Source organism: Melanerpes formicivorus, unplaced genomic scaffold, assembly GCF_026170545.1.
Source record: "Melanerpes formicivorus ecotype bairdi unplaced genomic scaffold, bMelFor1.0.p_v2 SCAF_9, whole genome shotgun sequence".
Classification (NCBI taxonomy): Eukaryota; Metazoa; Chordata; class Aves; order Piciformes; family Picidae; genus Melanerpes; species Melanerpes formicivorus.
Window position 1 is genome coordinate 20488799 of NW_027142361.1, and position 22611 is coordinate 20511409.

The window sequence follows — 22611 nt, forward strand, 5'->3', positions numbered from 1 at the left end:
AGATACAGACTGGATCTGGAGAGTTAAATCCTAGACAATGGACTCAAATAACTGAAACTGAGACAACTTTGTACCTTTTTCAGTCAAGAAAGCCTCATCTTTTTGACTCAAATCCCAGAGCCACTGTGGGAAACTGCCACAGCAGTTTTAATTTAGCACCATGCAGAACTCAAACAAAGCACTGACAGGTTATTTAGGCCCCTTCTTATTCCACATGAGCCTAGGGGGGTTTGTGTGAGGGGGTCTGGAGTGCTTGAAAGACACAGGAAGCACTTTGGTGGATCAGCTTAGTCCCTGAGCAGAGGCTGGGGTTGACAGGAAAGCTGGGGGATGGGGGAAAGCTTGGCCTTTGGGGGGACAGAGAAGGTGACAGCCCCTGTTTATGGGGCGTGAAATGTTCTGAACATCACAGTCTGAATCATGTCCCCACCAGGGAACCCACTGGATTCAGTGGTGCTACTTCTTCTTTCAGATAACTTGATTGTGGTTGCACTGTATGATTTCCCTGCCTCAAGCGACCGGGACCTGCAGCTGGTCAAGGGGGAGAAGCTCCAAGTCCACTCCAAGTAAGTGACCTGCTGCCAAAGAGGAGTTCAAAGATGAGCATGGTGAAGCTTGGAAAGGGTAGACCTTGGGAGGAAACACCAATTTTCAGCTCATCAGAGCTGTGCCTGTGCCTTAGCTTTGTCCAGACCATGGCTTTAGGAACTTTCTTTTCTCTGTGAGGTGGAGAAGGTGACAGCTACATGCTTTCTTTGGGTTATAAATACTTTTAGGTCAGGTAGTGTCTCTGCCTGGATACTGCTGGGACCTTTTTCACTGCTGGTGTGTGTGGTTGCAGAAGTAGCATAAATAACAACAACAAAACCCAGCTCAAATGTCATATTTGGTGCTAATTGTGCTCTTTAAAAGGATGTGGGTTGGGTGTAGTCAGAGGACAGGACAGAATCTGGTGGTTTCATTTCACTTTCTTCTCAAGCTTATGAGTGAAGAGGTTGATAATTCACCTGTCCACCCCCCAACAGAGCAGAGGTGGTCTTAAGGGGGTTATCTGGCCTCCTAGGGCTGCTCCATACCTGATACCTCTGTGAGGCGGTGTTCAGAAGTGGTATTTCTCACCCAGATGCTGTTGCTTGGGACCCATGGGGCAGGGGAGACTGATGGGTGGGGTTGGCTTTTGGACATGGCTGATAGAAGAGACAGTGTTGAGGGGGTGGGGGTGAAGCAGTGAGGTGTTTTGCAGAGGAGGGAGCAGAAAGGAGGAGCTCTGATATCCCTATGTGAGACAGGCAAAATAAATTCCACGGGGACCCAAATTTCTCTCCTCTCACCTGGGGCAAGCAGCAGAGGCTTTGAGTCTGTGACCACTTTGCACTTCCTCTGTGTTTGTGGTAAGACACTGCCCACTCCAGAAGTCCCTGAGAGACCAGCAGTGGTGGGAAAGTAAAGAGTGACCTGTAGCATGGATTAAGGAGTGTTGGCCTATTTGCAGTGAAAAAAAAAACACCCCAAACCAATCCATAACCCATGGCTTAGCTGGTCAGGAATCCTCCTCCAGGCACTCACACTCTGTCTTCTGCTTGCTTTGCAGCGAGGGGGACTGGTGGTTGGCCAAGTCCCTCAGCAGTGGGAGGAAAGGCTACATCCCCATCAACTTTGTCGCCCAAGTAGACACTCTGGAAGAGGAAAAGTAAGTGTGTGAGCTGATGGATGCCAAACACTGATGCACTGCTCTCTCAGCAAGCTATGGGAACAGCTCTATTTGCCACTACAAAGATGTCACTGCTGGGCCAGATAGCCAAAGGACTTTCATCAGCCCCAGCAAATGCTGCCCAAAAGTTCAGGAGAAGTTTGAAGCACCACGTGGGTATGGAACAGGGAAGATGAGATGGCTCCAGGGAAAGGCAGACAATACTTTGGTCCCATTGGTTGCATCCACTGTGGAAAAAGAAGTGTTTTGGGGAGAGAACATGAACGGTAAATTTGCAGTGCCAGGTACCATCCCAGGATCACACAGGCTCACAGGATGTTAGGGGTTGCAAGGGACCTCCAGAGATCATCGAGTCCAACACCCCTGCCATGGCATGACCATAGAATCCAGCACAGGTCACACAGGAATGCATCCAAATGGGGCTTGAAAGTCTCCAGAGAAGGAGACTCCCCAACCTCCCTGGGCAGCCTGTTCCAGGGCTCTGACACCCTCACAGTGAAGAAGTTCCTCCTCAGGTTCAGGTGGAACCTCCTGTGCTGGAGTTCATATCCATTGTCCCTTGTCCTATCACAGGGTGCAACTGAGCAAAACCTGTCCCCTGCCTCTTGACCCCCAGCCCTCAGATATTTATAGACATGTATTAAATCCCCTCTCAGTCTTCTCTTCTCCAGACTAATCAGTCCCAGGTCTCTCAGCCTCTCCTCATAGGGCAGTGCTTTAGTGTCTTCAGCATCCTGGTGGCTTTCCCTTGGACTCTCTCCAGCAGATCCCTGTCCCTCTTGAACTGGGGAGCCCAGAACTGGATGCAATAGGTTGGACTTGAGGATCTCAAAGGTCTTTTCCAACCTGGCTAATTCTGTATTCTGTCTCCCAGGTGGTATTTTAAAACTGAGCAGAAAAGATGCTGAGCTGGTTGCTGATGTCTCCTGGTAATAAAGTTGGCTTTTTCCTGGTCTGAGAGAGTGAAACCAGCAAAGGTGAGACCCACAGAGCTAAGGGAAACTCCTTGTGACTGCCACAGCTTGCAGAACCTCCCAGACCTGAGCTGCAAAAGTTCAGCTGTGTTTGTGTTACCTGGCTGAGCAAAACCAGCACTTGCTGGGCTCAGCAGGGCCGTAGAAGTGAGCTGGAGATTTGGAGGGGAAAGCTTTTAGAATGGAATGGGATAGGATAGGATAGGATAGAACAGGATAGGATAGGATAGGATAGGATAGGATAGGATAGGATAGGATAGGATAGGATAGGATAGGATAGGATAGGATAGGATAGGATAGGATAGGATAGGATAGGATAGGATAAACCAGGTTGGAAGAGACCTTCAAGATCATCGAGTCCAACCTATCATCCAACACCACCTAATCAACTAAACCATGCAACCAAGCACCCCATCCAGTCTCTTCCTAAACACCTCCAGGGATGGGGACTCCACCACCTCCCTGGGCAGCACATTCCAATAGCCAATCACTCTCTATGAAGAACTTCTTCCTAACATCCAGTCTAAACCTCCCCTGGCACAGCTTGAGACTGTATCCTCTTATTCTGGTGCTGGTTGCCTGGAAGAAGACACCAACCCCCACCTGGCTACAACCTCCCTTCAGGGAGTTGTAGACAGCAAGAAGGTCTCCCCTGAAGCTCCTCTTCTCCAGGCTAAACAACCCCAGCTCCCTCAGCCTCTCCTCACAGGGCTGTGCTCCAGACCTCTCACCAGCCTTGTTGCCCTTCTCTGGACACCTTCAGCAACTCAACATCCTTCCTAAACTGAGGGGCTCAGAAATGGACACAGGACTCAAGGTGTGGCCTAACCAGTGCAGCAGAAACTTGCAGAATTTTGGAAACAAAACTTTTTGGTGTCTTCTGAATAGAATAGAATAGAATAGAATAGAATAGAATAGAATAGACCAAGTTGGAAAAGACCTTTGAGATTATCAAGTCCAAGCTATCATCCAACACTATTTCATCAACTAAACCATGGCACCAAGTGCCTCATCCAGTCATCCATCATGAACATCTAATTGCTGTGGTGTCTGCAGCTGTAGGTGGACAAAGGAAGAGGAGGTAGCTGGTCCCTGAGTAGGTTGTAATCTCTCCTCATGCTTCCTTCTTGTGTTTCTTCCCCAGATTCCTACTCCCTGTCGGTGGGAGATGGTGATTCTGCTCATGGGGACATCACCAAACACTACAGGATCTGCTCCTTAGACAGTGGGGGGTATTACATCTCCCCCAGGATGACTTTCCCCAGCCTGCCAGAGCTCATACATCATTACAGCCGTACGTGGTTCGCCTGGCTTTGTCTCCTAGGAGAAGTTGGGCACGGGCACAGGAAGAGGACTTACTAGCTGCCAACACCACTCCATGTGATCCCATGGGCCAGCTGTGCTCCTGCAAGCAGAGCTTGGGCATCCACATCCTGGTTTTCATCCTAGGGCACTGAGAGGGTAAGCTCTGCCCACAGCCCCCCAGAGAAGGGCCACGAGGATGAGCAGAGGGCTGGAGCTCCTCTCCTATGAGGACAGACTGAAAGAGTTGGGGCTGTTCAGTCTGGAGAGGAGAAGGCTCCCAGCAGACCTTATTGTGGCCTTCCAGTATCTGAAGGGGGCTACAAGAAAGCTGGGGAGGGACTTTTCAGGGTGTCAGGGAGTGATAGGTCTAGGGGGAATAGAACAAAACTAGAAATGGGTAGATTCAGCCTGGATGTTAGGAAGAAGTTGTTCCCCATGAGGGTGGTGAGAGACTGGCACAGGTTGCCCAGGGAGGTGGTGGAAGCCTCATCCCTGGAGGTTTTTCAGGCCAGGCTGGATATGGCTCTGGACAACCTTATGTAGTGTGAGGTGTCCCTGTCCATGGCAGGGGGGGTGGAACTGGATGATCCCTGAGGTCCCTTCCAACCCTAACAATTCTATGATTCTATAATCAGAGAGTGTGCCCTGTTAGGAAAGGGACACAGAGGAGGGATGTTTGGATGAGCTGGGCAGGAGAATTTGCTCCTCTATGTCTTTCATTAAGCTTTTTTGCTTCCATTCACTCAAGTTCCTGCTCAGTGCCTGAATCCAAGTGTCCAAATCATTTGTGCAGTTGTGGAGGTTTAATAGATTCTCAGAATGGTTTGGGTTAGAAGGGACCTGAAAAACCACCAAGTTCCAATCCCCTTCCATGGATTTCCCACAGATTGACTTTTTCTGGCATGTGTAGATGGAGAAGGAGGTTAGGTCTAGCTCTTCACAGAAAGAGAGATTGGCCATTGGAGTGGGCTGCCCAGGGAGGTTGTAGAGTCACCATCACTGGAGGTGTTTACGAAGAGACTGGATGAGGCGGTTGGTGCCACTCCTTGATTGACATGGGGGGAAATGTTGTAATAAGGGATGAGGAAAAGGCAGAGATACTTAACACCTGCTTTGCCTCAATTTTTACTAGAAGGACAGAACGTCTTCCTGACAGCTGGCCTGCAGAGCTGGAAGAAGGAGCCAGGGAGCATCACAGTTTCCCTATGTTCCATGAGGAGGTGGTTGGAACTCTCCTTAGCAGCTTGGATCCCCACAAGTCCATGGGACCAGAAGGGATCCATCCTAGGGTGCTGAGGGAGCTGGCAGATGAGCTGGCCAAGCCACTATCCATCATTTTCCAGCAGTCCTGGCTCACTGGAGAGGTCCCAGAGGACTGGAAGCTGGCCAACGTGGTGCCCATCCATAAGAAGGGTCGGTTGGATGAGCCAGGGAATTATAGGCCTGTCAGCCTGACCTCAGGGCCAGGCAAGATCATGGAACAGGTCATCCTGAGTGCAATCACACAGCACTTAGAGGATAGCCAAGGGATCAGGCCTAGCCAGCATGGATTTAGGAAGGGCAGGTCCTGCCTGACCAACCTGATCTCCTTCTATGATCGGGTGACCCGCCTGGTGGATGTGGGGAGGCCTGTTGATGTAGTCTACCTGGACCTCAGCAAGGCCTTTGACACCGTCCCCCATAGCAAACTCCTGGCCAACCTATCAGCCCATGGCTTGGATGGGAGCACACTGCAATGGGTTAGGAACTGGCTGGAGGGCCGAGCCCAGAGAGTGGTGGTGAATGGTGCCACATCCAGCTGGCGGCCAGTCACTAGTGGTGTGCTCCAGGGATCAGTGCTGGGCCCCATCCTCTTTAACATCTTTATTGATGATCTGGATGAGGGCATTGAGTCTATCATCAGTAAATTTGCTGACGACACCAAGCTGGGGGCAGGAGTTGATGTGCTGGAGGGTAGAGAGGCTCTGCAGAGGGACCTCGACAGTCTGGACAGATGGACAGAGTCCAACGGCATGAGATTTAACACATCCAAGTGCCAGGTACTGCACATTGGCCACAACAACCCCATTCAGTGCTACAGGCTGGGGTCAGAGTGGCTGGAGAGCAGCCAGGCAGAGAGGGACCTGGGGGTACTGGTCGATGGTAGGATGAACATGAGCCTGCAGTGTGCCCAGGCAGCCAAGAGGGCCAATGGCATCCTGGCCTGCATCAGGAACAGTGTGGCCAGCAGGAGCAGGGAGGTCATTCTGCCCCTGTATACTGCACTGGTTAGGCCACACCTCGCGTCCTGTGTCCAGTTCTGGGCCCCTCAGTTTAGGAAGGATGTTGACTTGCTGGAACGAGTCCAGAGAAGAGCAACAAAGTTGGTGAGGGGTTTGGAACACAAGCCCTATGAGGAGAGGCTGAGGGAGCTGGGGTTGCTCAGCCTGGAGGAGACTCAGGGGTGACCTTATCACTCTCTACAACTACCTGAAGGGAGGTTGTAGACAGGCGGATGATGGTCTCTTCTCCCAGGCACCCAGTACCAGAACAAGAGGACACAGTCTCAGGCTGCACCAGGGGAGGTTCAGGTTGGATATTAGGAAGAAGTTCTACACAGAGAGAGTGATTGCCCATTGGAATGGGCTGCCCAGGGAGGTGGTGGAGTCACCGTCATTGGAGGTGTTCAGGAGGAGACTTGATGGGGTACTTGGTGCCATGGGTTAGCTGTTTGGGTGGGTTGAATTGGTTGATGGGTTGGACACGATGATCTTGAAGGTCTCTTCCAACCTGGTTTGGTTTATTTTAAATAAAGGTTTATTCTAAATAAAGTTGCTTAGATGGTATTGGGTGATAGGTTGGACTTGATGATTTTGAAGGTCTTTTCCAACCTGGTTAATTGTATTTATTCTATTCTGTTCTGTTCCATTCCGTTCCGTTCCATTCCATCTCACTGAACTGTCTGCTGCTTTGTCTTCATACAGAGAAAGGGGATGGCCTGTGCCAGAGGCTCACAGCTCCCTGCCAATCCCTGGTGCCCCAGAGACCCTGGGCATAGGATGAGTGGGAGATCCCCCGGGAGTCCCTGAAGCTTGTGAAGAAACTTGGCAGTGGGCAGTTTGGGGAAGTGTGGATGGGTAAGTACAATTCTCCCCATTCCAGGAAAAAAAGACAAAACCAAACCAGGAACATAGCTGCTGTTTCCCTGAGACAGGGCTAGGCTGGATGGGGGGATTCTGAAGTATTAACAGACTTCTAGGTACTCACACAGCAGCACATGCCATCCTCCAGGCTATGTGGGCACAGGGCATGAGTTTCATAAGCTAAATGCATGTGAGAGGTGTAGAATTAACTACAGAATCATAGAATGGCCTAGCTTGGAAAGAACCTCAGAGATCATCTCCTCCAACCTCTCTGCCCTGGGCACAGATGTCTCTCAACCAGACTTGGCTGCTCAAGGCTTCATCCAGCCTGGCCTTGAATACCCCCAGGGAGGAGGCAGCCACAACATCCCTGGGCAACATATTCCAGAGTCTCAGCACCCCCATACTGAGGAATTTCTTCCTAAGATCCAGACTGAACCTACTTTCCCTTGTCTTAAAACCATTCCCCCTTGTCCTGTTGCTAGACGTCCTTATGAAGAGTCCCCCTCCAGCCTTCCTGTAGGATCCCTTCAGGTATTGGAATATATCATCTCCTGAGACAGGCTCTCATTCTTCCTGGGAATCCTTGGCATGGTTAGAATAGAATAGAATAGACCAGACCAGGTTGGAAGAGACCTTCAAGATCATCGAGTCCAACCCATCATCCAACACCATCTCATCAACTAAACCATGGCACCAAGCACCCCATCCAGTCTCTTCCTAAACACCTCCAGGGATGGGGACTCCACCACCTCCCTGGGCAGCACATTCCAATGGCCAATCTCTCTTTCTGGGAAGAACTTCTTCCTAACTTCCAGCCTAAACTTCCCCCGCACAGCTTGAGACTGTGTCCTCTTGTTCTGGTGCTGGTTGCTTGGGAGTAGAGACCAACCCCCACCTGACTACAACCTCCCTCCAGGTAGTTGTAGAGGGCAATAATGTCTCCCTACTCTGAGCTTCCTCTTCTCCAGGCTAAGCAACCCCAGCTCCCTCAGCCTCTTCTCACAGTGCTGTGCTCCAAAGCCCTCCCCAGCTTTGTTGCCCTTCTCTGGACACCTTCCAGCAACTCAACATCTTTCCTAAATCCTAAGATACACACAGTACCTGGATGACACTACCCCACTTTTTCTGCTTCCCTGCTCCACTTTATAACCCAGATCTCAATCCTTTGCACCTCCCTGCCCACTGCTGTTCAGAGGGAGAGGATGTGGGGTGAGCTCAGCTTTCTTTGCTGTCCTCTTTGTGGTTGCCTGTTGCCTTCGCAATTGAGTTTGTGGACAGGACCAGACTGTGTCAGCATCCTGACTGCAGAGTCCTGGATTTTTCAATTGCATCTGGATTATTGGAGAACTCAACTGGTGGGAGACTCCAGAGCTTTCACCCAGAAAGAGCCTTGCAAGGCTGGGATGACCATGTGAGGATGTGCTCACTGCATGAGTGTCCATCTCCCAGGCCAAGGATGATCCCTAATGAAGCCAAATGGAGTCACAGTTATGCCATGCCTCTCCCTTCTCTCACACCTACTGGCTGCTCAGTGCCCACAGGCATTTAGATAGACCATGCATTTCTTTCTAAGAGATTGAAAGCTGTGGCTGGGGTTTTGTCTTCCTTGACACAAAAGCTCTTCTATTCCTAATAGATAGAGCCCCTAGAGAGGTCAAAATTCCTCATTTCATCATTATCCATCTCTCTGCAGGTTATTACAAGAACAACATCAAGGTGGCTGTGAAGACCATGAAGGAGGGCAGTATGGATCCTGAGGCTTTCTTGGCAGAAGCCAACTTGATGAAGAGGCTCCAGCATAACAAGCTGGCCCAGCTCTATGCAATGGTCACCAAGCAGCCAATCTACATTGTGACAGAGTACATGGCCAATGGTAAAGAGCCTCACTGAGATTTTTGTTGGGTCCTGTGGCAATGCCAGCGACAGGCAGTGTGAGCAATCTGGCAGTGCAGGCCTAGAGCCTGACATGGTGGTAGGCCATAAATGCAGAATCAGCTAGCAGTGTAGCAAAACAGTGCTGTGCCTGCAGCATGTAACTAAAACAAGACACTGGTATCTATAAACATGGACAGTTATCTTGGGACAACAGGACATGCACCTGCATCAACAACCTCGTTGTGTCATTAGTAGTTGGACCAATAGTCTGTAATAGTGCAATGTGTGGTCACTCATAAGGAACCAATGGAGCTATGCCAACGAGGCTCTCCGAGTTTATATAAGTTGTAGCAGTTGCCTTGCTACGCACTACTTCTGCCTTTCCTGTCTCCTGTTTCTTCTACACTTTACAGTGCTATACTTGCACTACAGGCCTGCTCCATAGGCCTGCACCTCAGGCCTGCACCATAGGCCTGCAACACTGGAACAATAAAGGAACAATACCCGATCACATTGGTCAGCCGTATTGATTCCCAATCTCCATCGTCCTACATCGGGCGCCCAAATAAACCTGAACTCATGGACAAGGGATCCTCGGAGTACCATACCGATCGACTCAGCACACAGAGGTACGTCCGAGCGATACGGAAAGCCGGTCGGACAGCACTGCCCCGGTGCTGGAAAATTAGCAGCGCACGCTCACGAAGGAAGTGAATCTCACCCTGGCCCGGTGAGCGACCAGAGGAGGGGCAAGGGGAAGCACGCCACCACAGAAGAGGCTGTGCTAAACGCCTTCCACCTATCCTCTCCGTGAGAGGTATTATTGGCAACTCTGTGGTGGGTGGAAGGTAAGGCCAAGAAGCCTCCTCCCTTCCCCCTTGTAAGGTAAAGGGAAAGAAAAATTGAAGGGAAAGGAAAAAAAAAACTCGCAAGCTGAATTAGCAAAGCAGTGGAGCTATATTTACAAAGGTTTGTAGGGTTTGCAGGGGAATATTTACAAATTTACAATATCTACAATATATACAAAGATATACAACAGAGTAACACAGAAATGAGAGTGACCCCCTCGGCAGAGAGGGGTTCCCCACCTCCGCTCTCCCCTCTCTCCCCCCTTTCTCCAGAATGGGATAGAAAGAGAAAGAAAAGAGAGGAAAAAACAGGTTAGAAGCAGTTCGTGTTAATTGGAAGGGAGTTAATATACCGGCCTTTATCTATCTTCAAGGCCGAGGCCTTGGCAGAAAGCCCAGCACAGAGACAGAGAGCGGCCGCACCGTGGAAAGGCGAAAGCAAGACTGAAGATAAGGTGCTGGAAAAACCCAGTATAGTCCCAGCTCAGAAGGTGCTTCCTCCCACTTGTCCAATGAAATTAGTTTAGACTATTCCTTCTGTTTACCAACTTCCGTCCACCATATTCCCTTTCTTAAGGGGGCAACGTCAACCGGCCACAGTCCACCCCTTCTAAACAATTTCATTGGCTGTTCATACTGTCCATCCAATCCAAAACGATATTTACAGTTCGTGAGCAAATTTCATAGTCCATTCCGGCTATACTCAGAAGTAGATGATTCAAAAGTCCAAAAAAATCAGAAAATGAGAAAAAATGGAAAACAGTTCATTTCTTCACCGACGAAGCGAAGAAAAGGGAAACAGGGAATCTCAGGGTCTCTTAGTTGACTCAGGGCTCTCAGGGGTCTCAGGGTTCGTGCACCGTAGATTCCTCGTTGATTCTTCCTTTGGACGCGATGTAGCTGTACAGCAGTTCGAAATTAACCTCTTTCAGCTAAAGTTAAATTTCTTTGCGGAATACACTGAATTTCACCATTCTCTTGTATTACCCAATAAGTGTGACCCGGACCTTCAGCTGAAACCACCCCTCGGACAGGTTTAGCCTCTCCTGAGGGTGAAAATACCCAAACAGTATTACCCAAACAGATTCTTTTCTCTAACAACAGGAACTCTATCACCTTCTACTTTCCGTAGCAAATCTGAATGTGCAGGTCCAGCTCGGTTCACTGAACCTCTACTATTTACCAGCCAGGTTGCTTGTGCTAAATGCTTTTCCCAGTTTTTCAAAGATCCACCCCCCATGGCTTTGAGAGTGGTCTTCAACAAACCGTTGTAGCGTTCAATCTTCCCTGAAGCTGGTGCATAGTAGGGAATGTGGAATATCCACTCAATACCGTGCTCTTTTGCCCAGTTCTTTACAAGGTTGTTTTTGAAATGAGTTCCATTGTCTGACTCAATCCTCTCTGGAGTTCCGTGTCTCCACAGGATTTGTCTCTCCAGACCGAGAATGGTGTTGCGTGCAGTTGCATGTGGAACTGGATAAGTTTCCAACCATCCAGTGTTTGCCTCTACCATAGTAAGCACGTATTGCTTACCAGAACGAGAACGTGGTAGAGTGATGTAGTCAATCTGCCAAGCTTCACCATACTTGTACTTGGACCATCTGTCACCATACCACAAGGGCTTAAGTCGTTTTGCCTGCTTAATAGCAGCACAAATGTCACAGTCATGGATAACTTGTGTGATAGCATCCATGGAGATGTCTATGGATCTGTCACGAGCCCATTGGTATGTTGCATCTCTGCCTTGATGTCCTGACGAATCGTGAGCCCACCGAGCTAAGAACATCTCACCTCGGTGTTTCCAGTCGAGATCAAGATTAGAGTCCATGTCTACTTGAGAAACTCTTGCAGCTAGATCTGCCTGATGGTTGTGTTGCTGTTCCTCAGTAGCTTTGCTCTTAGGAATGTGAGCATCGATGTGTCTCACTTTCACTGGAATTCTCTCGATTCGATCAGCAATGTCCTGCCATAGGTTGGCTGCCCAAATGGGTTTTCCTTTTCTCTGCCAACCACTCTTCTTCCAGTTCTTTAGCCAACCCCATAGAGCATTGGCTACCATCCATGAGTCGGTGTAGAGATAAAGCTTTGGCCATCTCTCACGTTCAGCTACGTCGAGAGCTAGCTGGACAGCTTTTACCTCTGCGAACTGACTGGATTCTCCTTCTCCATCTTTCGCTTCTGCAACTCGGCGTGTTGGACTCCACACTGCAGACTTCCACCTTCGCTTGTTTCCAACAAGACGACAGGAACCGTCTGTGAACAAAGCATATTTCTTTTCATCATCAGAAAGGTCATTGTAAGGAGGAGCTTCCTCAGCACGAGTCACTTTCTCCTCTGGAGGTTTGGCACAGTTGATACCTTCAGGCCAACTTGAGATCACCTCCACTAGACCAGGTCTTTCAAGATTTCCCATTCGAGCTCTCTGTGTTATCAGAGCCATCCACTTGGACCAGGTTGAGTCTGTGGCATGATGTGGTGTGGAACCTTTGCCTTTGAACATCCAATTCAAAACTGGTAATCTGGGAGCTAAGAGAAGTTGTGATTCAGTTCCAATCACTTCAGAAGATGCTTTCACTCCTTCATAGGCAGCTAAAATTTCTTTCTCTGTTGGAGTGTAATTAGCCTCTGAAGCTCTGTAACCTCGACTCCAGAAACCAAGAGGTCGTCCACGTGTCTCACCTGGAGCTTTTTGCCACAAGCACCAGGTTGGACCATTGTCACTTGCAGCCGTGTACAAAATGTTCTTAATGTCTGGACCATCTCGGACTGGTCCCAGACCCATTGCTTGAATTACCTCTTGCTTTATCAGGTCAAAGGCTGCTTGTTGTTCAGGTCCCCAGTGGAAATGGTTTCTCTTTCGAGTCACATCATACAGAGGTTTCACAATCTGACTGTATCCAGGAATGTGCAGTCTCCAAAATCCCACTATCCCCAAGAAACGTAGGGTCTCTTGCTTGTTTGTGGGACTTGCCATGGTAGAGACTCTATTTAGCACATCCACTGGAATGTGTCGGCGTCCATCTTGCCATCGCACTCCCAGAAACTGAATCTCTGTGGTAGGTCCTTTCACCTTGTCTCGTTTGATGGCAAAACCTGCATTCAGAAGAATGTCAATGATTTTGTTACCTTCTTGAAGACTTCCTCAGCAGTTTTACCCCAGACGATGATATCATCGATGAACTGGATGTGTTCTGGAGCACCGCCTTTCTCCAGAGCATCGTGGATCACTGCATGACAGATGCTTGAGCTGTGGATCCAGCCCATTGGCAGCCTGTTGAAAGTGTACTGGATTCCTCTCCAGGTGAAAGCAAACTGAGGCCTGCATTCCTCTGCTATGGGAATAGAGAAAAATGCATTAGCAATGTCTATGGTAGCATACCATTTGGCCTCTTTGGATTCCAGCTCATACTGTAGTTCCATCATGTCTGGTACTGCTGCACTCATAGGTGGTGTCACTTCATTTAGGGCTCGGTAGTCTACCGTCAGACGCCAGTCTCCATTCTGCTTCCGCACAGGCCACACTGGACTGTGGAAAGGTGAATCAGTTTTGCTGACGACTTTCTGACTCTCCAACTGACGAATCAGATTCTGAATGGGCAACAAAGAGTCACAGTTGGTTCTGTATTGTCTGTGATGCACAGTCTGAGAAGCAACCGGCAATTTAATGTCCTGTATCTTATGTTGTCCCACAACTGCAGATTCATCAGAAAGTTCAGGTCTGGCAGACAGCTTCAATTTTTGTCCATCAATTTCTATAGAAGCTACTCCAAAAGCCCATTTGTAACCTCTAGGGTCTTTGAAACGCCCTTCTCTCAGAAAATCAATTCCCAAAATACAAGGTGCATCAGGTCCGGTCACAACTGTATGCTTCCTCCATTGTTTACCAGTTAGACTTATATTAACCTCTACCTTACTTAACTCTTGAGATCCACCAGTGACTCCCAGAATAGTTATAGACTCTGATCCCTGATAATTTGATGGTATTATGGTGCACTGAGCTCCTGTATCAACCAAGGCCCTGTACTTCCGAAATTGTGAAGTGCCAGGCCACTGGATGTACACATCCCAATAGATTCTATTATCTCTGTTATCCCTCTCCTCCCCCTGGCGGGAGGCAGGGCACCCCTAGTTATGGGGAACATGCCCACATGTGCATTGCACATAGTTTGCAGGGTTATAACTTTGCATGTTATAACTGGAGCCACTGTTGGAGCCATAAGAGTCGTTCTGGGGAACTGTGGAAGTAACAGCTACCCTTCTGGTATTGCTACCTCGGGTTCTGCCACTTTGCAATTCCCTCAGTCTCCTGAAAAGATTAGCAGTTGGTTGGCCATCCCAGCGGTTCATGTTCTCACCAAACTGATCACGCAGAGTTATCCAAATAGTTCTACGTGATTGCCTTGGTGGTCTGTTTTGGAATGACCTGTTTTGGAATAACCTGTTTTGGAATGTCCTCCTTGGAGGACGTGTATTCCTCACAGATGAAACTTGTATCCACCTGGAGGAAGAATTGAAATTATCCCTTTGTGCCAATTGGGATATGGAATCTTTTAACTCTCTTATGCAATTCTGAATATCACCAGACATAGTTTTAATGGCTGAAACCAAAGAACCACGTGTCATGCTATCCTCCAATTGTCTCATTTGATCACTGAATTGGCCAACCGTGGGAGAAGCTCCACCATAACTTCTTGACACAATTCTGCTTGCCAGAATGTTTGCATAATTAGAAGGAGCAAGTTTGATGATCTTTTTAGCAAGACCAATACCCACAGGAACGTCATCAGGATTCAGAGTTTCATGTTCACCATAGAGTAGCTCTCTAACAGCAAATTCTCTCAAGCGCTTAATTCCCTCATCTATGGTAGTCCAGGGTTTAGGATTCCAGGGAAGATCATCTCGGGAAGGGTATCTCAGGGCAACCGCTATTAAAAGGCGTATCCACAGATTAACCTTACCGAGAGCTTCGCCTAGATGTCTATCTATTCCATTGTCCCTTGAGAGAGTTCCTAACTGAGCTGCTGACTTGTCTCCAACTGTTAGAGCTGAAGCACCTGTATCATAACACCTACTAAGCCAAGCTAGAACTGGCTCCTTATCTGCCCTGGTGAAATCTTTACGGACATTTCGCAATTCCTCCCGTGGCGATGAACAGTCTGTAATATCATCTTCATCTTCATCTCCCTGAATTCTTTGCCCATAAAATCCTGCTGTCATTCTCCTAAGGATCTCTTTAAGCTGAGAACCACCTTTGCCAGCTGCCTTCCTAACTTCATCTCTATCCTGCTTTGATCTCACTAGGTTAGCTAGATCTTTAAAACAAACCTTCTCTTCCTCCTCAGCAGGATCTTTTAGAGTAGAGGGCCCCTCACCAGGATCAGTCTCCTCCTCTTCTTCTCCATCTTTGCCCTTTCCAGCTCTAGTCTTTAAAGGAGCCACCTTAACTGGAGCTGTGTTTGAATTTACAGCCACCTTAATGGAAGCTGACAGGTCCTGAGATAAATCAGCTGCTGGGGCAGTGACTTCCGGTCCCACCGAGGGAGTGGGTGGAAGTGACGTTGCTCCATTACTGGCCGACGGAGAAGAAGAAGAAGGAGAAGGAGTAGGAAAAGGAGTAGGCGCCATGTTGATACCAGCCGATGCCCTTGGCTGCTTGCCAGACTCAGCAAAGTCATTTAGGGCTGCTTTACCAATTAACTTTTTAGCCTTCTTTTTAACTGACACAGGTTCTCCACAGTCCTCGTCACTAGATGACTCTGGGACTGATCTAGAGCCACGGCGTTTTCTTTTTGATCTAGTTTTAATAACAAAACAAGCTCTGGATATCTTTCTCTCTCGCCGCAAAGAAATCAGGAGATACACGATAATTATCACCAGCAGCAGAATTATAGACACCAAATAAATCACCTTTGGATCCCAGGCATCACCTAAAGTTACTCTCTCCTCAGGTGGAATCCTAAAACCCTTTATCTCAATTGGGAGAGTGGTGGAGGTAACATTCCTGTATCTCACTGGCCATAATAAATTAATACATTTTCCATACCATAATTTAACTCTATACATAACCGACATATAAATTGTCCACACCAAATATTTACCCAGGTAATCCAAAATCAAACCCAAACAATATCTGTAAATCAGAGCCCCAAAAATTGAAAAGAATAATCGCTCCACAAACCACAATACCTTCATGTTTGCTAATTCAGCTGGAAAACACTAAATCAATCAAGTAATAAATTAAACTAATTATCTGCCGCACGTTGGGTACGCCAATAAAAAAAAATGTGGTGGGTGGAAGGTAAGGCCGAGAAGCCTCCTCCCTTCCCCCTTGTAAGGTAAAGGGAAAGAAAAATTGAAGGGAAAGGAAAAAAAAAACTCGCAAGCTGAATTAGCAAAGCAGTGGAGCTATATTTACAAAGGTTTGTAGGGTTTGCAGGGGAATATTTACAAATTTACAATATCTACAATATATACAAAGATATACAACAGAGTAACACAGAAATGAGAGTGACCCCCTCGGCAGAGAGGGGTTCCCCACCTCCGCTCTCCCCTCTCTCCCCCCTTTCCCCAGAATGGGATAGAAAGAGAAAGAAAAGAGAGGAAAAAACAGGTTAGAAACAGTTCGTGTTAATTGGAAGGGAGTTAATATACCGGCCTTTATCTATCTTCAAGGCCGAGGCCTTGGCAGAAAGCCCAGCACAGAGACAGAGAGCGGCCGCACCGTGGAAAGGCAGAAGCAAGACTGAAGATAAGGTGCTGGAAAAACCCAGTATAGTCCCAGCTCAGAAGGTGCTTCCTCCCACTCGTCCAATGAAATTAGTTTAGACTATTCCTTCCGTTCACCAACTTCCGTCCACCATATTCCCTTTCTTAAGGGGGCAACGTCAACCGGCCACAGGATCGTAAAAGGGCTATTAGCCTGTGCCCAGAGTCATTCCCACGGCAATTAAGCTTTTACTTCCGAAGCATGGGACGAAATTGCAGCCCAGCTGTGGGATGAGGTGCTAAATGCTTAAAAAAGCAGCTTTTCGCTATAGCACCGTGTGACGGGTCGTCACGGACATTGCAATCGAAAAAAGCAGAGCAGGCTACTCCCGATTCAGCTGCTGCGGCGTTTGGTTCTAACCGAGATGAGAAAGAGAGACTCGGAAGGCACTCCCCGCCCTCTGTCCCCCCCCCTCCTTGCACATCGTCTGCCGCTCCGTCAGCATCCTCCTCAATTTCAATTGCCCGCTACTCCTTCTACACGAATCGCGGCTCTCTATTACCGTCCTTTTGCGCGGAAAAATCTGCTCCTGCCACGTCAATAGCGGCAGAAGCGAATCCTGATCGAACTGATAAGGCGCGCGAAATCAAAATGGAGGTCGCTACGCATTAAGAATTAGACAAAGGAGACGCCACCTCCGCCATCTTGGCCAGCACGCCGTGTTTATTAACACACCGCCACAGCCGCCCGCGCCCAGTGGAGAAACCCAGTAAAAAAAAAAAAAAAAAAAAAAAAAGGCAGCGAAACCTGCGGCTCGGCGTTTTCGATCCCCTTCATGAACATCTTCCTAATACAGCCAGCGATGGCTTGGGCTTGGAAGCCGGACAGTGCGAACTCTGCCCTAGAACTCCTGGAGCGCTTGCAGGCTCGCGATCACGGCATTTTTGCACCCCCGCCCCGCCGCGAGCCCCCGCCGCCCCGATGGTGGCCCCCACCACCCCGGCAGCGCTCACCCCGGCAGCCCTCGGCCCGGCAGCGCCCACCTCAACAGCGCCCTACACTCTGGCAGCTCTCCTGGCGACGCCTCCCGCGACCCCCCATGGTCCCCGCGAATACCAGCGGCTCCGATCAAGCGGCATCGACCGACGCACCGCCGACAACAGCGGCCCCGGCAACAGCCACCCCCATGGCAGCGACAGGAACGGCCCTAGGGGCCCCTTCCCCCCAGCGGTTTCAGCGGCGCTACACCCCCCCGCCTTCTACATTCCACACGTTAACAGCACTCGGACGGAGATATCAATTGAGTCCCGATGGGGCGATCGGGAGGTGGGAGGGACACGGAACTGTCCCGCTGAGCTGGTGGAAAGGTATTGTGGGAAATGTAGTCACAGATGGAGAAGGTTAACAATGACTATGGTAATCTGAACTGACTAATGTTCTTTAACAGGAGCTAGACAAGCCATAGCTACCTATGGGCTACAGTCAGGATACACAACTGCTGTCATCAATTAGTTGTTTTCAACACATTTGTTAATCCCTTTTGACACACGTATGTCAGCAAATGGTGTTTATTACGAGGTCTGAGAGCGATCATGGAGGAGATGGGTGCCTTACAACCTGGCCTCCCAACTCCCAGTCCCCACAAATTGGGACCTGATTATTATTCATTTGAAGGATTGTTTTCTTTACAATTTGCTCACACTCGGAGGACCTAACAAAGTCTGTATCTACTGAGTCATCGATTAAGGCAGACTCCACCCACCGATATCAACGGGTAGCCCGAAGGCACTCTCTTCCCACTTAAACAGACTCATTGTGACATAGACTTGTGACATCTATAAGACTATGGATGGTATTCTGATTGCAACAAAAAAGTTACATCGTAAGACAGTGCTGTCTGAGTTTCAGCAGCAAGCAGACTTGAAAGTCACACCGTCTTAGCCGTTGCAACTTCTCAATTAACTGACAATTCACTTGCAAATGCCTGAGAAGCCATGCCCCGGCAGCCAGCAGACTCTACGAGGTGTCACCATTAGCCATCTCATTGGGGCGAGATCTTTGCCAGATCTTATCAACAATTGCAGCTTCCTGAGAAGGTTTTGCAATTAAGTCAGGATGTAGTGATCAAAGGGTGGTCCACCATCCAGGACAATAAATCTGATCCTGTGTTTCTTATTCGTGAACGGTCGTGAACGGTGCCGCATCCAGCTGGAGGCCAGTCACCAGTGGTGTCCCCCAGGGATCAGTGCTGGGCCCTGTCCTCTTCAACATATTCGTTGATGATCTGGATGAAGGGGTAGAGTCAGTCATCAGCAAGTTTGCAGATGACACAAAGTTAGGGGCAGATGTTAGTCAATTAGAGGGTAGAGAGGCTCTGCAGAGGGACCTCGACCGACTGGAAAGATGGGCAGAGTCCAATGGGATGGCTTTCAACAAGTCCAAGTGCCGAGTGCTGCACTTTGGCTACGGCAATCCCATGCAGAGCTATAGGCTGGGGTCGGAGTGGCTGGAGAGCTCCCAAACAGAGAGGGACCTGGGGGTACTGATCAACAGCCACCTGAATATGAGCCAGCAGTGTGCTCAGGTGGCCAGGAGGGCCAATAGCATTCTGGCCTGCATTAGGAATAGTGTGGCCAGCAGGAGCAGGGAGGTCATAGTGCCCCTGTACTCTGCTCTGGTTAGGCCACACCTTGAGTACTGTGTCCAGTTCTGGGCTCCTCAGTTTAAGAAGGACATTGAGACACTTGAGCATGTCCAGAGAAGGGCAACAAGGCTGGTGAGAGGCCTTGAACACAAGCCCTATGAGGAGAGGCTGAGGGAGCTGGGATTGTTTAGCCTGGAGAAGAGGAGGCTCAGGGGTGACCTTATTGCCCTCTACAACTACCTGAAGGGTGGTTGTAGCCAGGAGGGAGTTGGCCTCTTCTCCCAGGCAACCAGCACCAGAACAAGGGGACACAGTCTCAAGCTGCGCCAGGGGAGGTTCAGACTCGAGGTGAGGAGGAAGTTCTTCACCGAGCGAGTCATTCGGCATTGGAATGGGTTGCCCAGGGAGGTGGTTGAGTCATCGACCCTGGAGGCGTTCAAGGGGAGATTGGACATGGCACTTGGTGCCATGGTCTAGTCATGGGGTCTGTGGTGTCAGGTTGGACTCGATGATCCTCGAGGTCCTTTCCAACCTAAGTGATACTGTGATACTGTGATACTGTGATTACTGAGCAGGGTCTAACAGGGACACTTGGTTCCTTTGTCAATACCATCCTTTACATACGGCATTCAATACTAATTCAGACCTGACTCATGATATGAAGGTAGAAATGTGGATATTTTGGCATTTGACAATGCTAATGAAGAAACTCAACAGGTTCTCAGCATTTTATCAACAGGTGCCACTGCCTCATGACTGCAGGACTACAACGAATGAAGGCATCGACAGAGCTTGATACCACTGCAAATTAGTCTCCTGACATATTTTGGCAATTTGCTGTTTAATAAGATGATTCATCTTTTCCACTTGCCCACTGGCCTGTGGACGGTAAGGCGTGTGTAATTGCCATTTGATTTGTAATGCTTTGCTTATTGCTCTCACCGCTTTTGCACAGAAATGTGTACCCCTATCCGAAGAAATGCTCTTCGGTACCCCAAACCGTGGAATAATTTCATTCAACAGTACTTTAGTTACTTCTCTTTCCTTATTTGTCCTGCAAGGGAATGCTTCAGGCCACCCAGAAAACGTATCAGTTAATACCAACAAATACCGAAACCCCCCTTTTCTTGGGAGTTCAGAAAAATCAATTTGCCATAGTTCACCTGGCAATTTACCTCGATTTATGGCTCCTTGGTGTACCTTGGTTCCCGTATTCGGGTTGTTTTTCAGACACCGCTCGCACTGGGATGTAACGTGTTTTATAGTAGTAAATAATTTCGGTCCTGCTATCCTGGTTTGCAAATATTGGTAAAGCGGATCTAGACCCCAATGGGCCTTCTCATGTTCTGCCTTTACAAACTGCCACATCACGTTTCCTGGTATTACTAACTGTCCTGTTTCCAATTGACCCCAACCATTTTCTAATATTTTGCCCTTATTTCTTCGTATCCATCTATGATCTGATTCCTGGTAATCTGGCTGGATGTTGGTATCCAGCTCTCCTGGTATTAGGGCCGTTATTTTCACTTCCCTAGTCCTCGTGGCAGCCAATTTAGCTTCTGTATCTGCCTTCCTGTTTCCTATTTCTGGAATAGTGTTACCTTTCAAATGTCCCTTACAATGCATTATGGCCACTTGTGCTGGGAGTTGGACCGCCTCTAGCAATCGCAGAACCTCCTCTGCATGTTTGACCGTTTTTCCTTGTGTAGTCAACAGTCCTCTTTCTTTCCAAATGGCTCCATGAGCATGTACAACGGAAAAGGCATATTTAGAGTCTGTCCATATATTAATTTGCATGTTCTCCGCCAATTCCAGGGCTCGAGTCAGAGCTATCAGCTCTGCCTTTTGAGCTGAGGTCCCTGCAGGCAAGGGGTTCGACTCAATTACCCTTTCTGTAGTAGTGACTGCATAGCCAGCCATTCTTACTCCTCGCTTCACGAAGCTGCTGCCATCTGAGAACCAGTTATCTGCATCTTCGAACGGCTCTTCTTTGAGATCCGGGCGACTGGAGTAGACTGCTTCAATTGTTTCCAGGCAGTCGTGTTCGATGGGTTCTGCTGGGTCTCTTCCTTCTAGAAATGAAGCTGGGTTCACAATGTTAGTTACCTGAATGGTTATGTCATCTGATTCAGCCAGGATGGCCTGGTATTTTAGGAATCTGGAAGGCAACAGCCAATGGTTGCCTTTCTGTTCCAGCACAGCTGACACAGTGTGAGACACTAACACAGTCATCTTTTGACCCAACGTGAGCTTCCTGGCCTCTTCTATGTTAATTATTACTGCGGCCACTGCCCTCAGACAGCCTGGCCATCCTTTACTTACTTCATCCAATCGCTTGGAGAAGTAGGCCACAGCTCTCTTGTGTGGTCCCAATTGCTGTGCTAGGACTCCTAGGGCCATCCCTTGTCGCTCATGGGAGAACAGCCAGAATGGTTTTGATACATCTGGGAGACCTAAGGCCGGTGCTCTCATTAGCTCCAGCTTCAACTTCTTGAAGGCCCCTTCTGCCTCGGGAGTCCAAACTAGGACGTTCTTAGTTTCCTTCAACAAATCATACAGTGGTTTAGCGAGTATCCCGTACTGGTAGATCCATAGCCGACACCAACCTGTCATCCCCAGAAAGGTGCGCAGATCTCTCACCGTCTCTGGTTTAGGTATCTGGCAGATGGCCTCTTTCCTAGCTGCTCCCAGGGATCGCTGTCCTCTGGAGACTTCGTATCCCAGGTACACCACCTCTTTTTGTACCAGCTGTGCTTTCTGTTGAGAAACTCGATATCCACTTAAACCCAGGAAATTTAACAAGGAAATAGTCCATTCAATGCATTCTTCCTCGGTCATTGTTGCTATTAGGAGGTCGTCTACGTACTGCAGAAGGGTGCCATCTCCCAGCGGCCTTTCCCACTGTTCTAATTCTTTGGCTAACTGGTTCCCAAAAATCGTGGGGGAATTGCACCATCCTTGGGGCAATACTGTCCAGGTAAGTTGAGTCTTTCTTCCTCTATCTACAGATTCCCACTCAAAGGCAAAAATCTTTTGACTCTCGGGAGCTAAGGGAAGGCAGAAGAATGCGTCTTTTAAATCTAATACGGTGAACCAGGCCAAATTATCCTTCAGTCTAGTTAAAAGTGTGTATGGATTAGCAACTACCGGATGTAATGTCTTGGTTATTTCGTTTACTGCTCTCAGATCCTGAACTAGTCTATAGGCTCCATTAGGTTTCTTTACTGGCAGGATTGGTGTATTAAAATCTGATTCGCATTCTACCAATAACCCCAGTTCCAAAAACCTTTTGATTATGGGCTCGATCCCCTTCCTGTCTTCTATCCTCAGAGGGTATTGTTTTCTTATCACCGGTTTTGCCCCAACTTTAAGTTCAACAACAATCGGTACTGCTTGTTTTGATTTTCCAGGTATATCAGTAGC

The 22611-nt window shown here is 48.6% G+C and overlaps 1 protein-coding gene across 1 annotated transcript in view; it reads left to right on the plus strand.

The window, feature by feature from the left end:
• The first annotated feature begins 420 nt into the window (after window positions 1-420).
• Window positions 421-22611, plus strand: part of BLK (BLK proto-oncogene, Src family tyrosine kinase) — a 46465-nt gene continuing 24274 nt past the window's right edge. Inside the window, 8 exon segments of the mRNA XM_068142933.1 lie at window positions 421-566; window positions 1592-1690; window positions 2586-2597; window positions 2599-2623; window positions 2625-2688; window positions 3830-3979; window positions 6954-7106; window positions 8809-8988. Coding sequence (XP_067999034.1) covers window positions 421-566; window positions 1592-1690; window positions 2586-2597; window positions 2599-2623; window positions 2625-2688; window positions 3830-3979; window positions 6954-7106; window positions 8809-8988 — 829 coding nt within the window.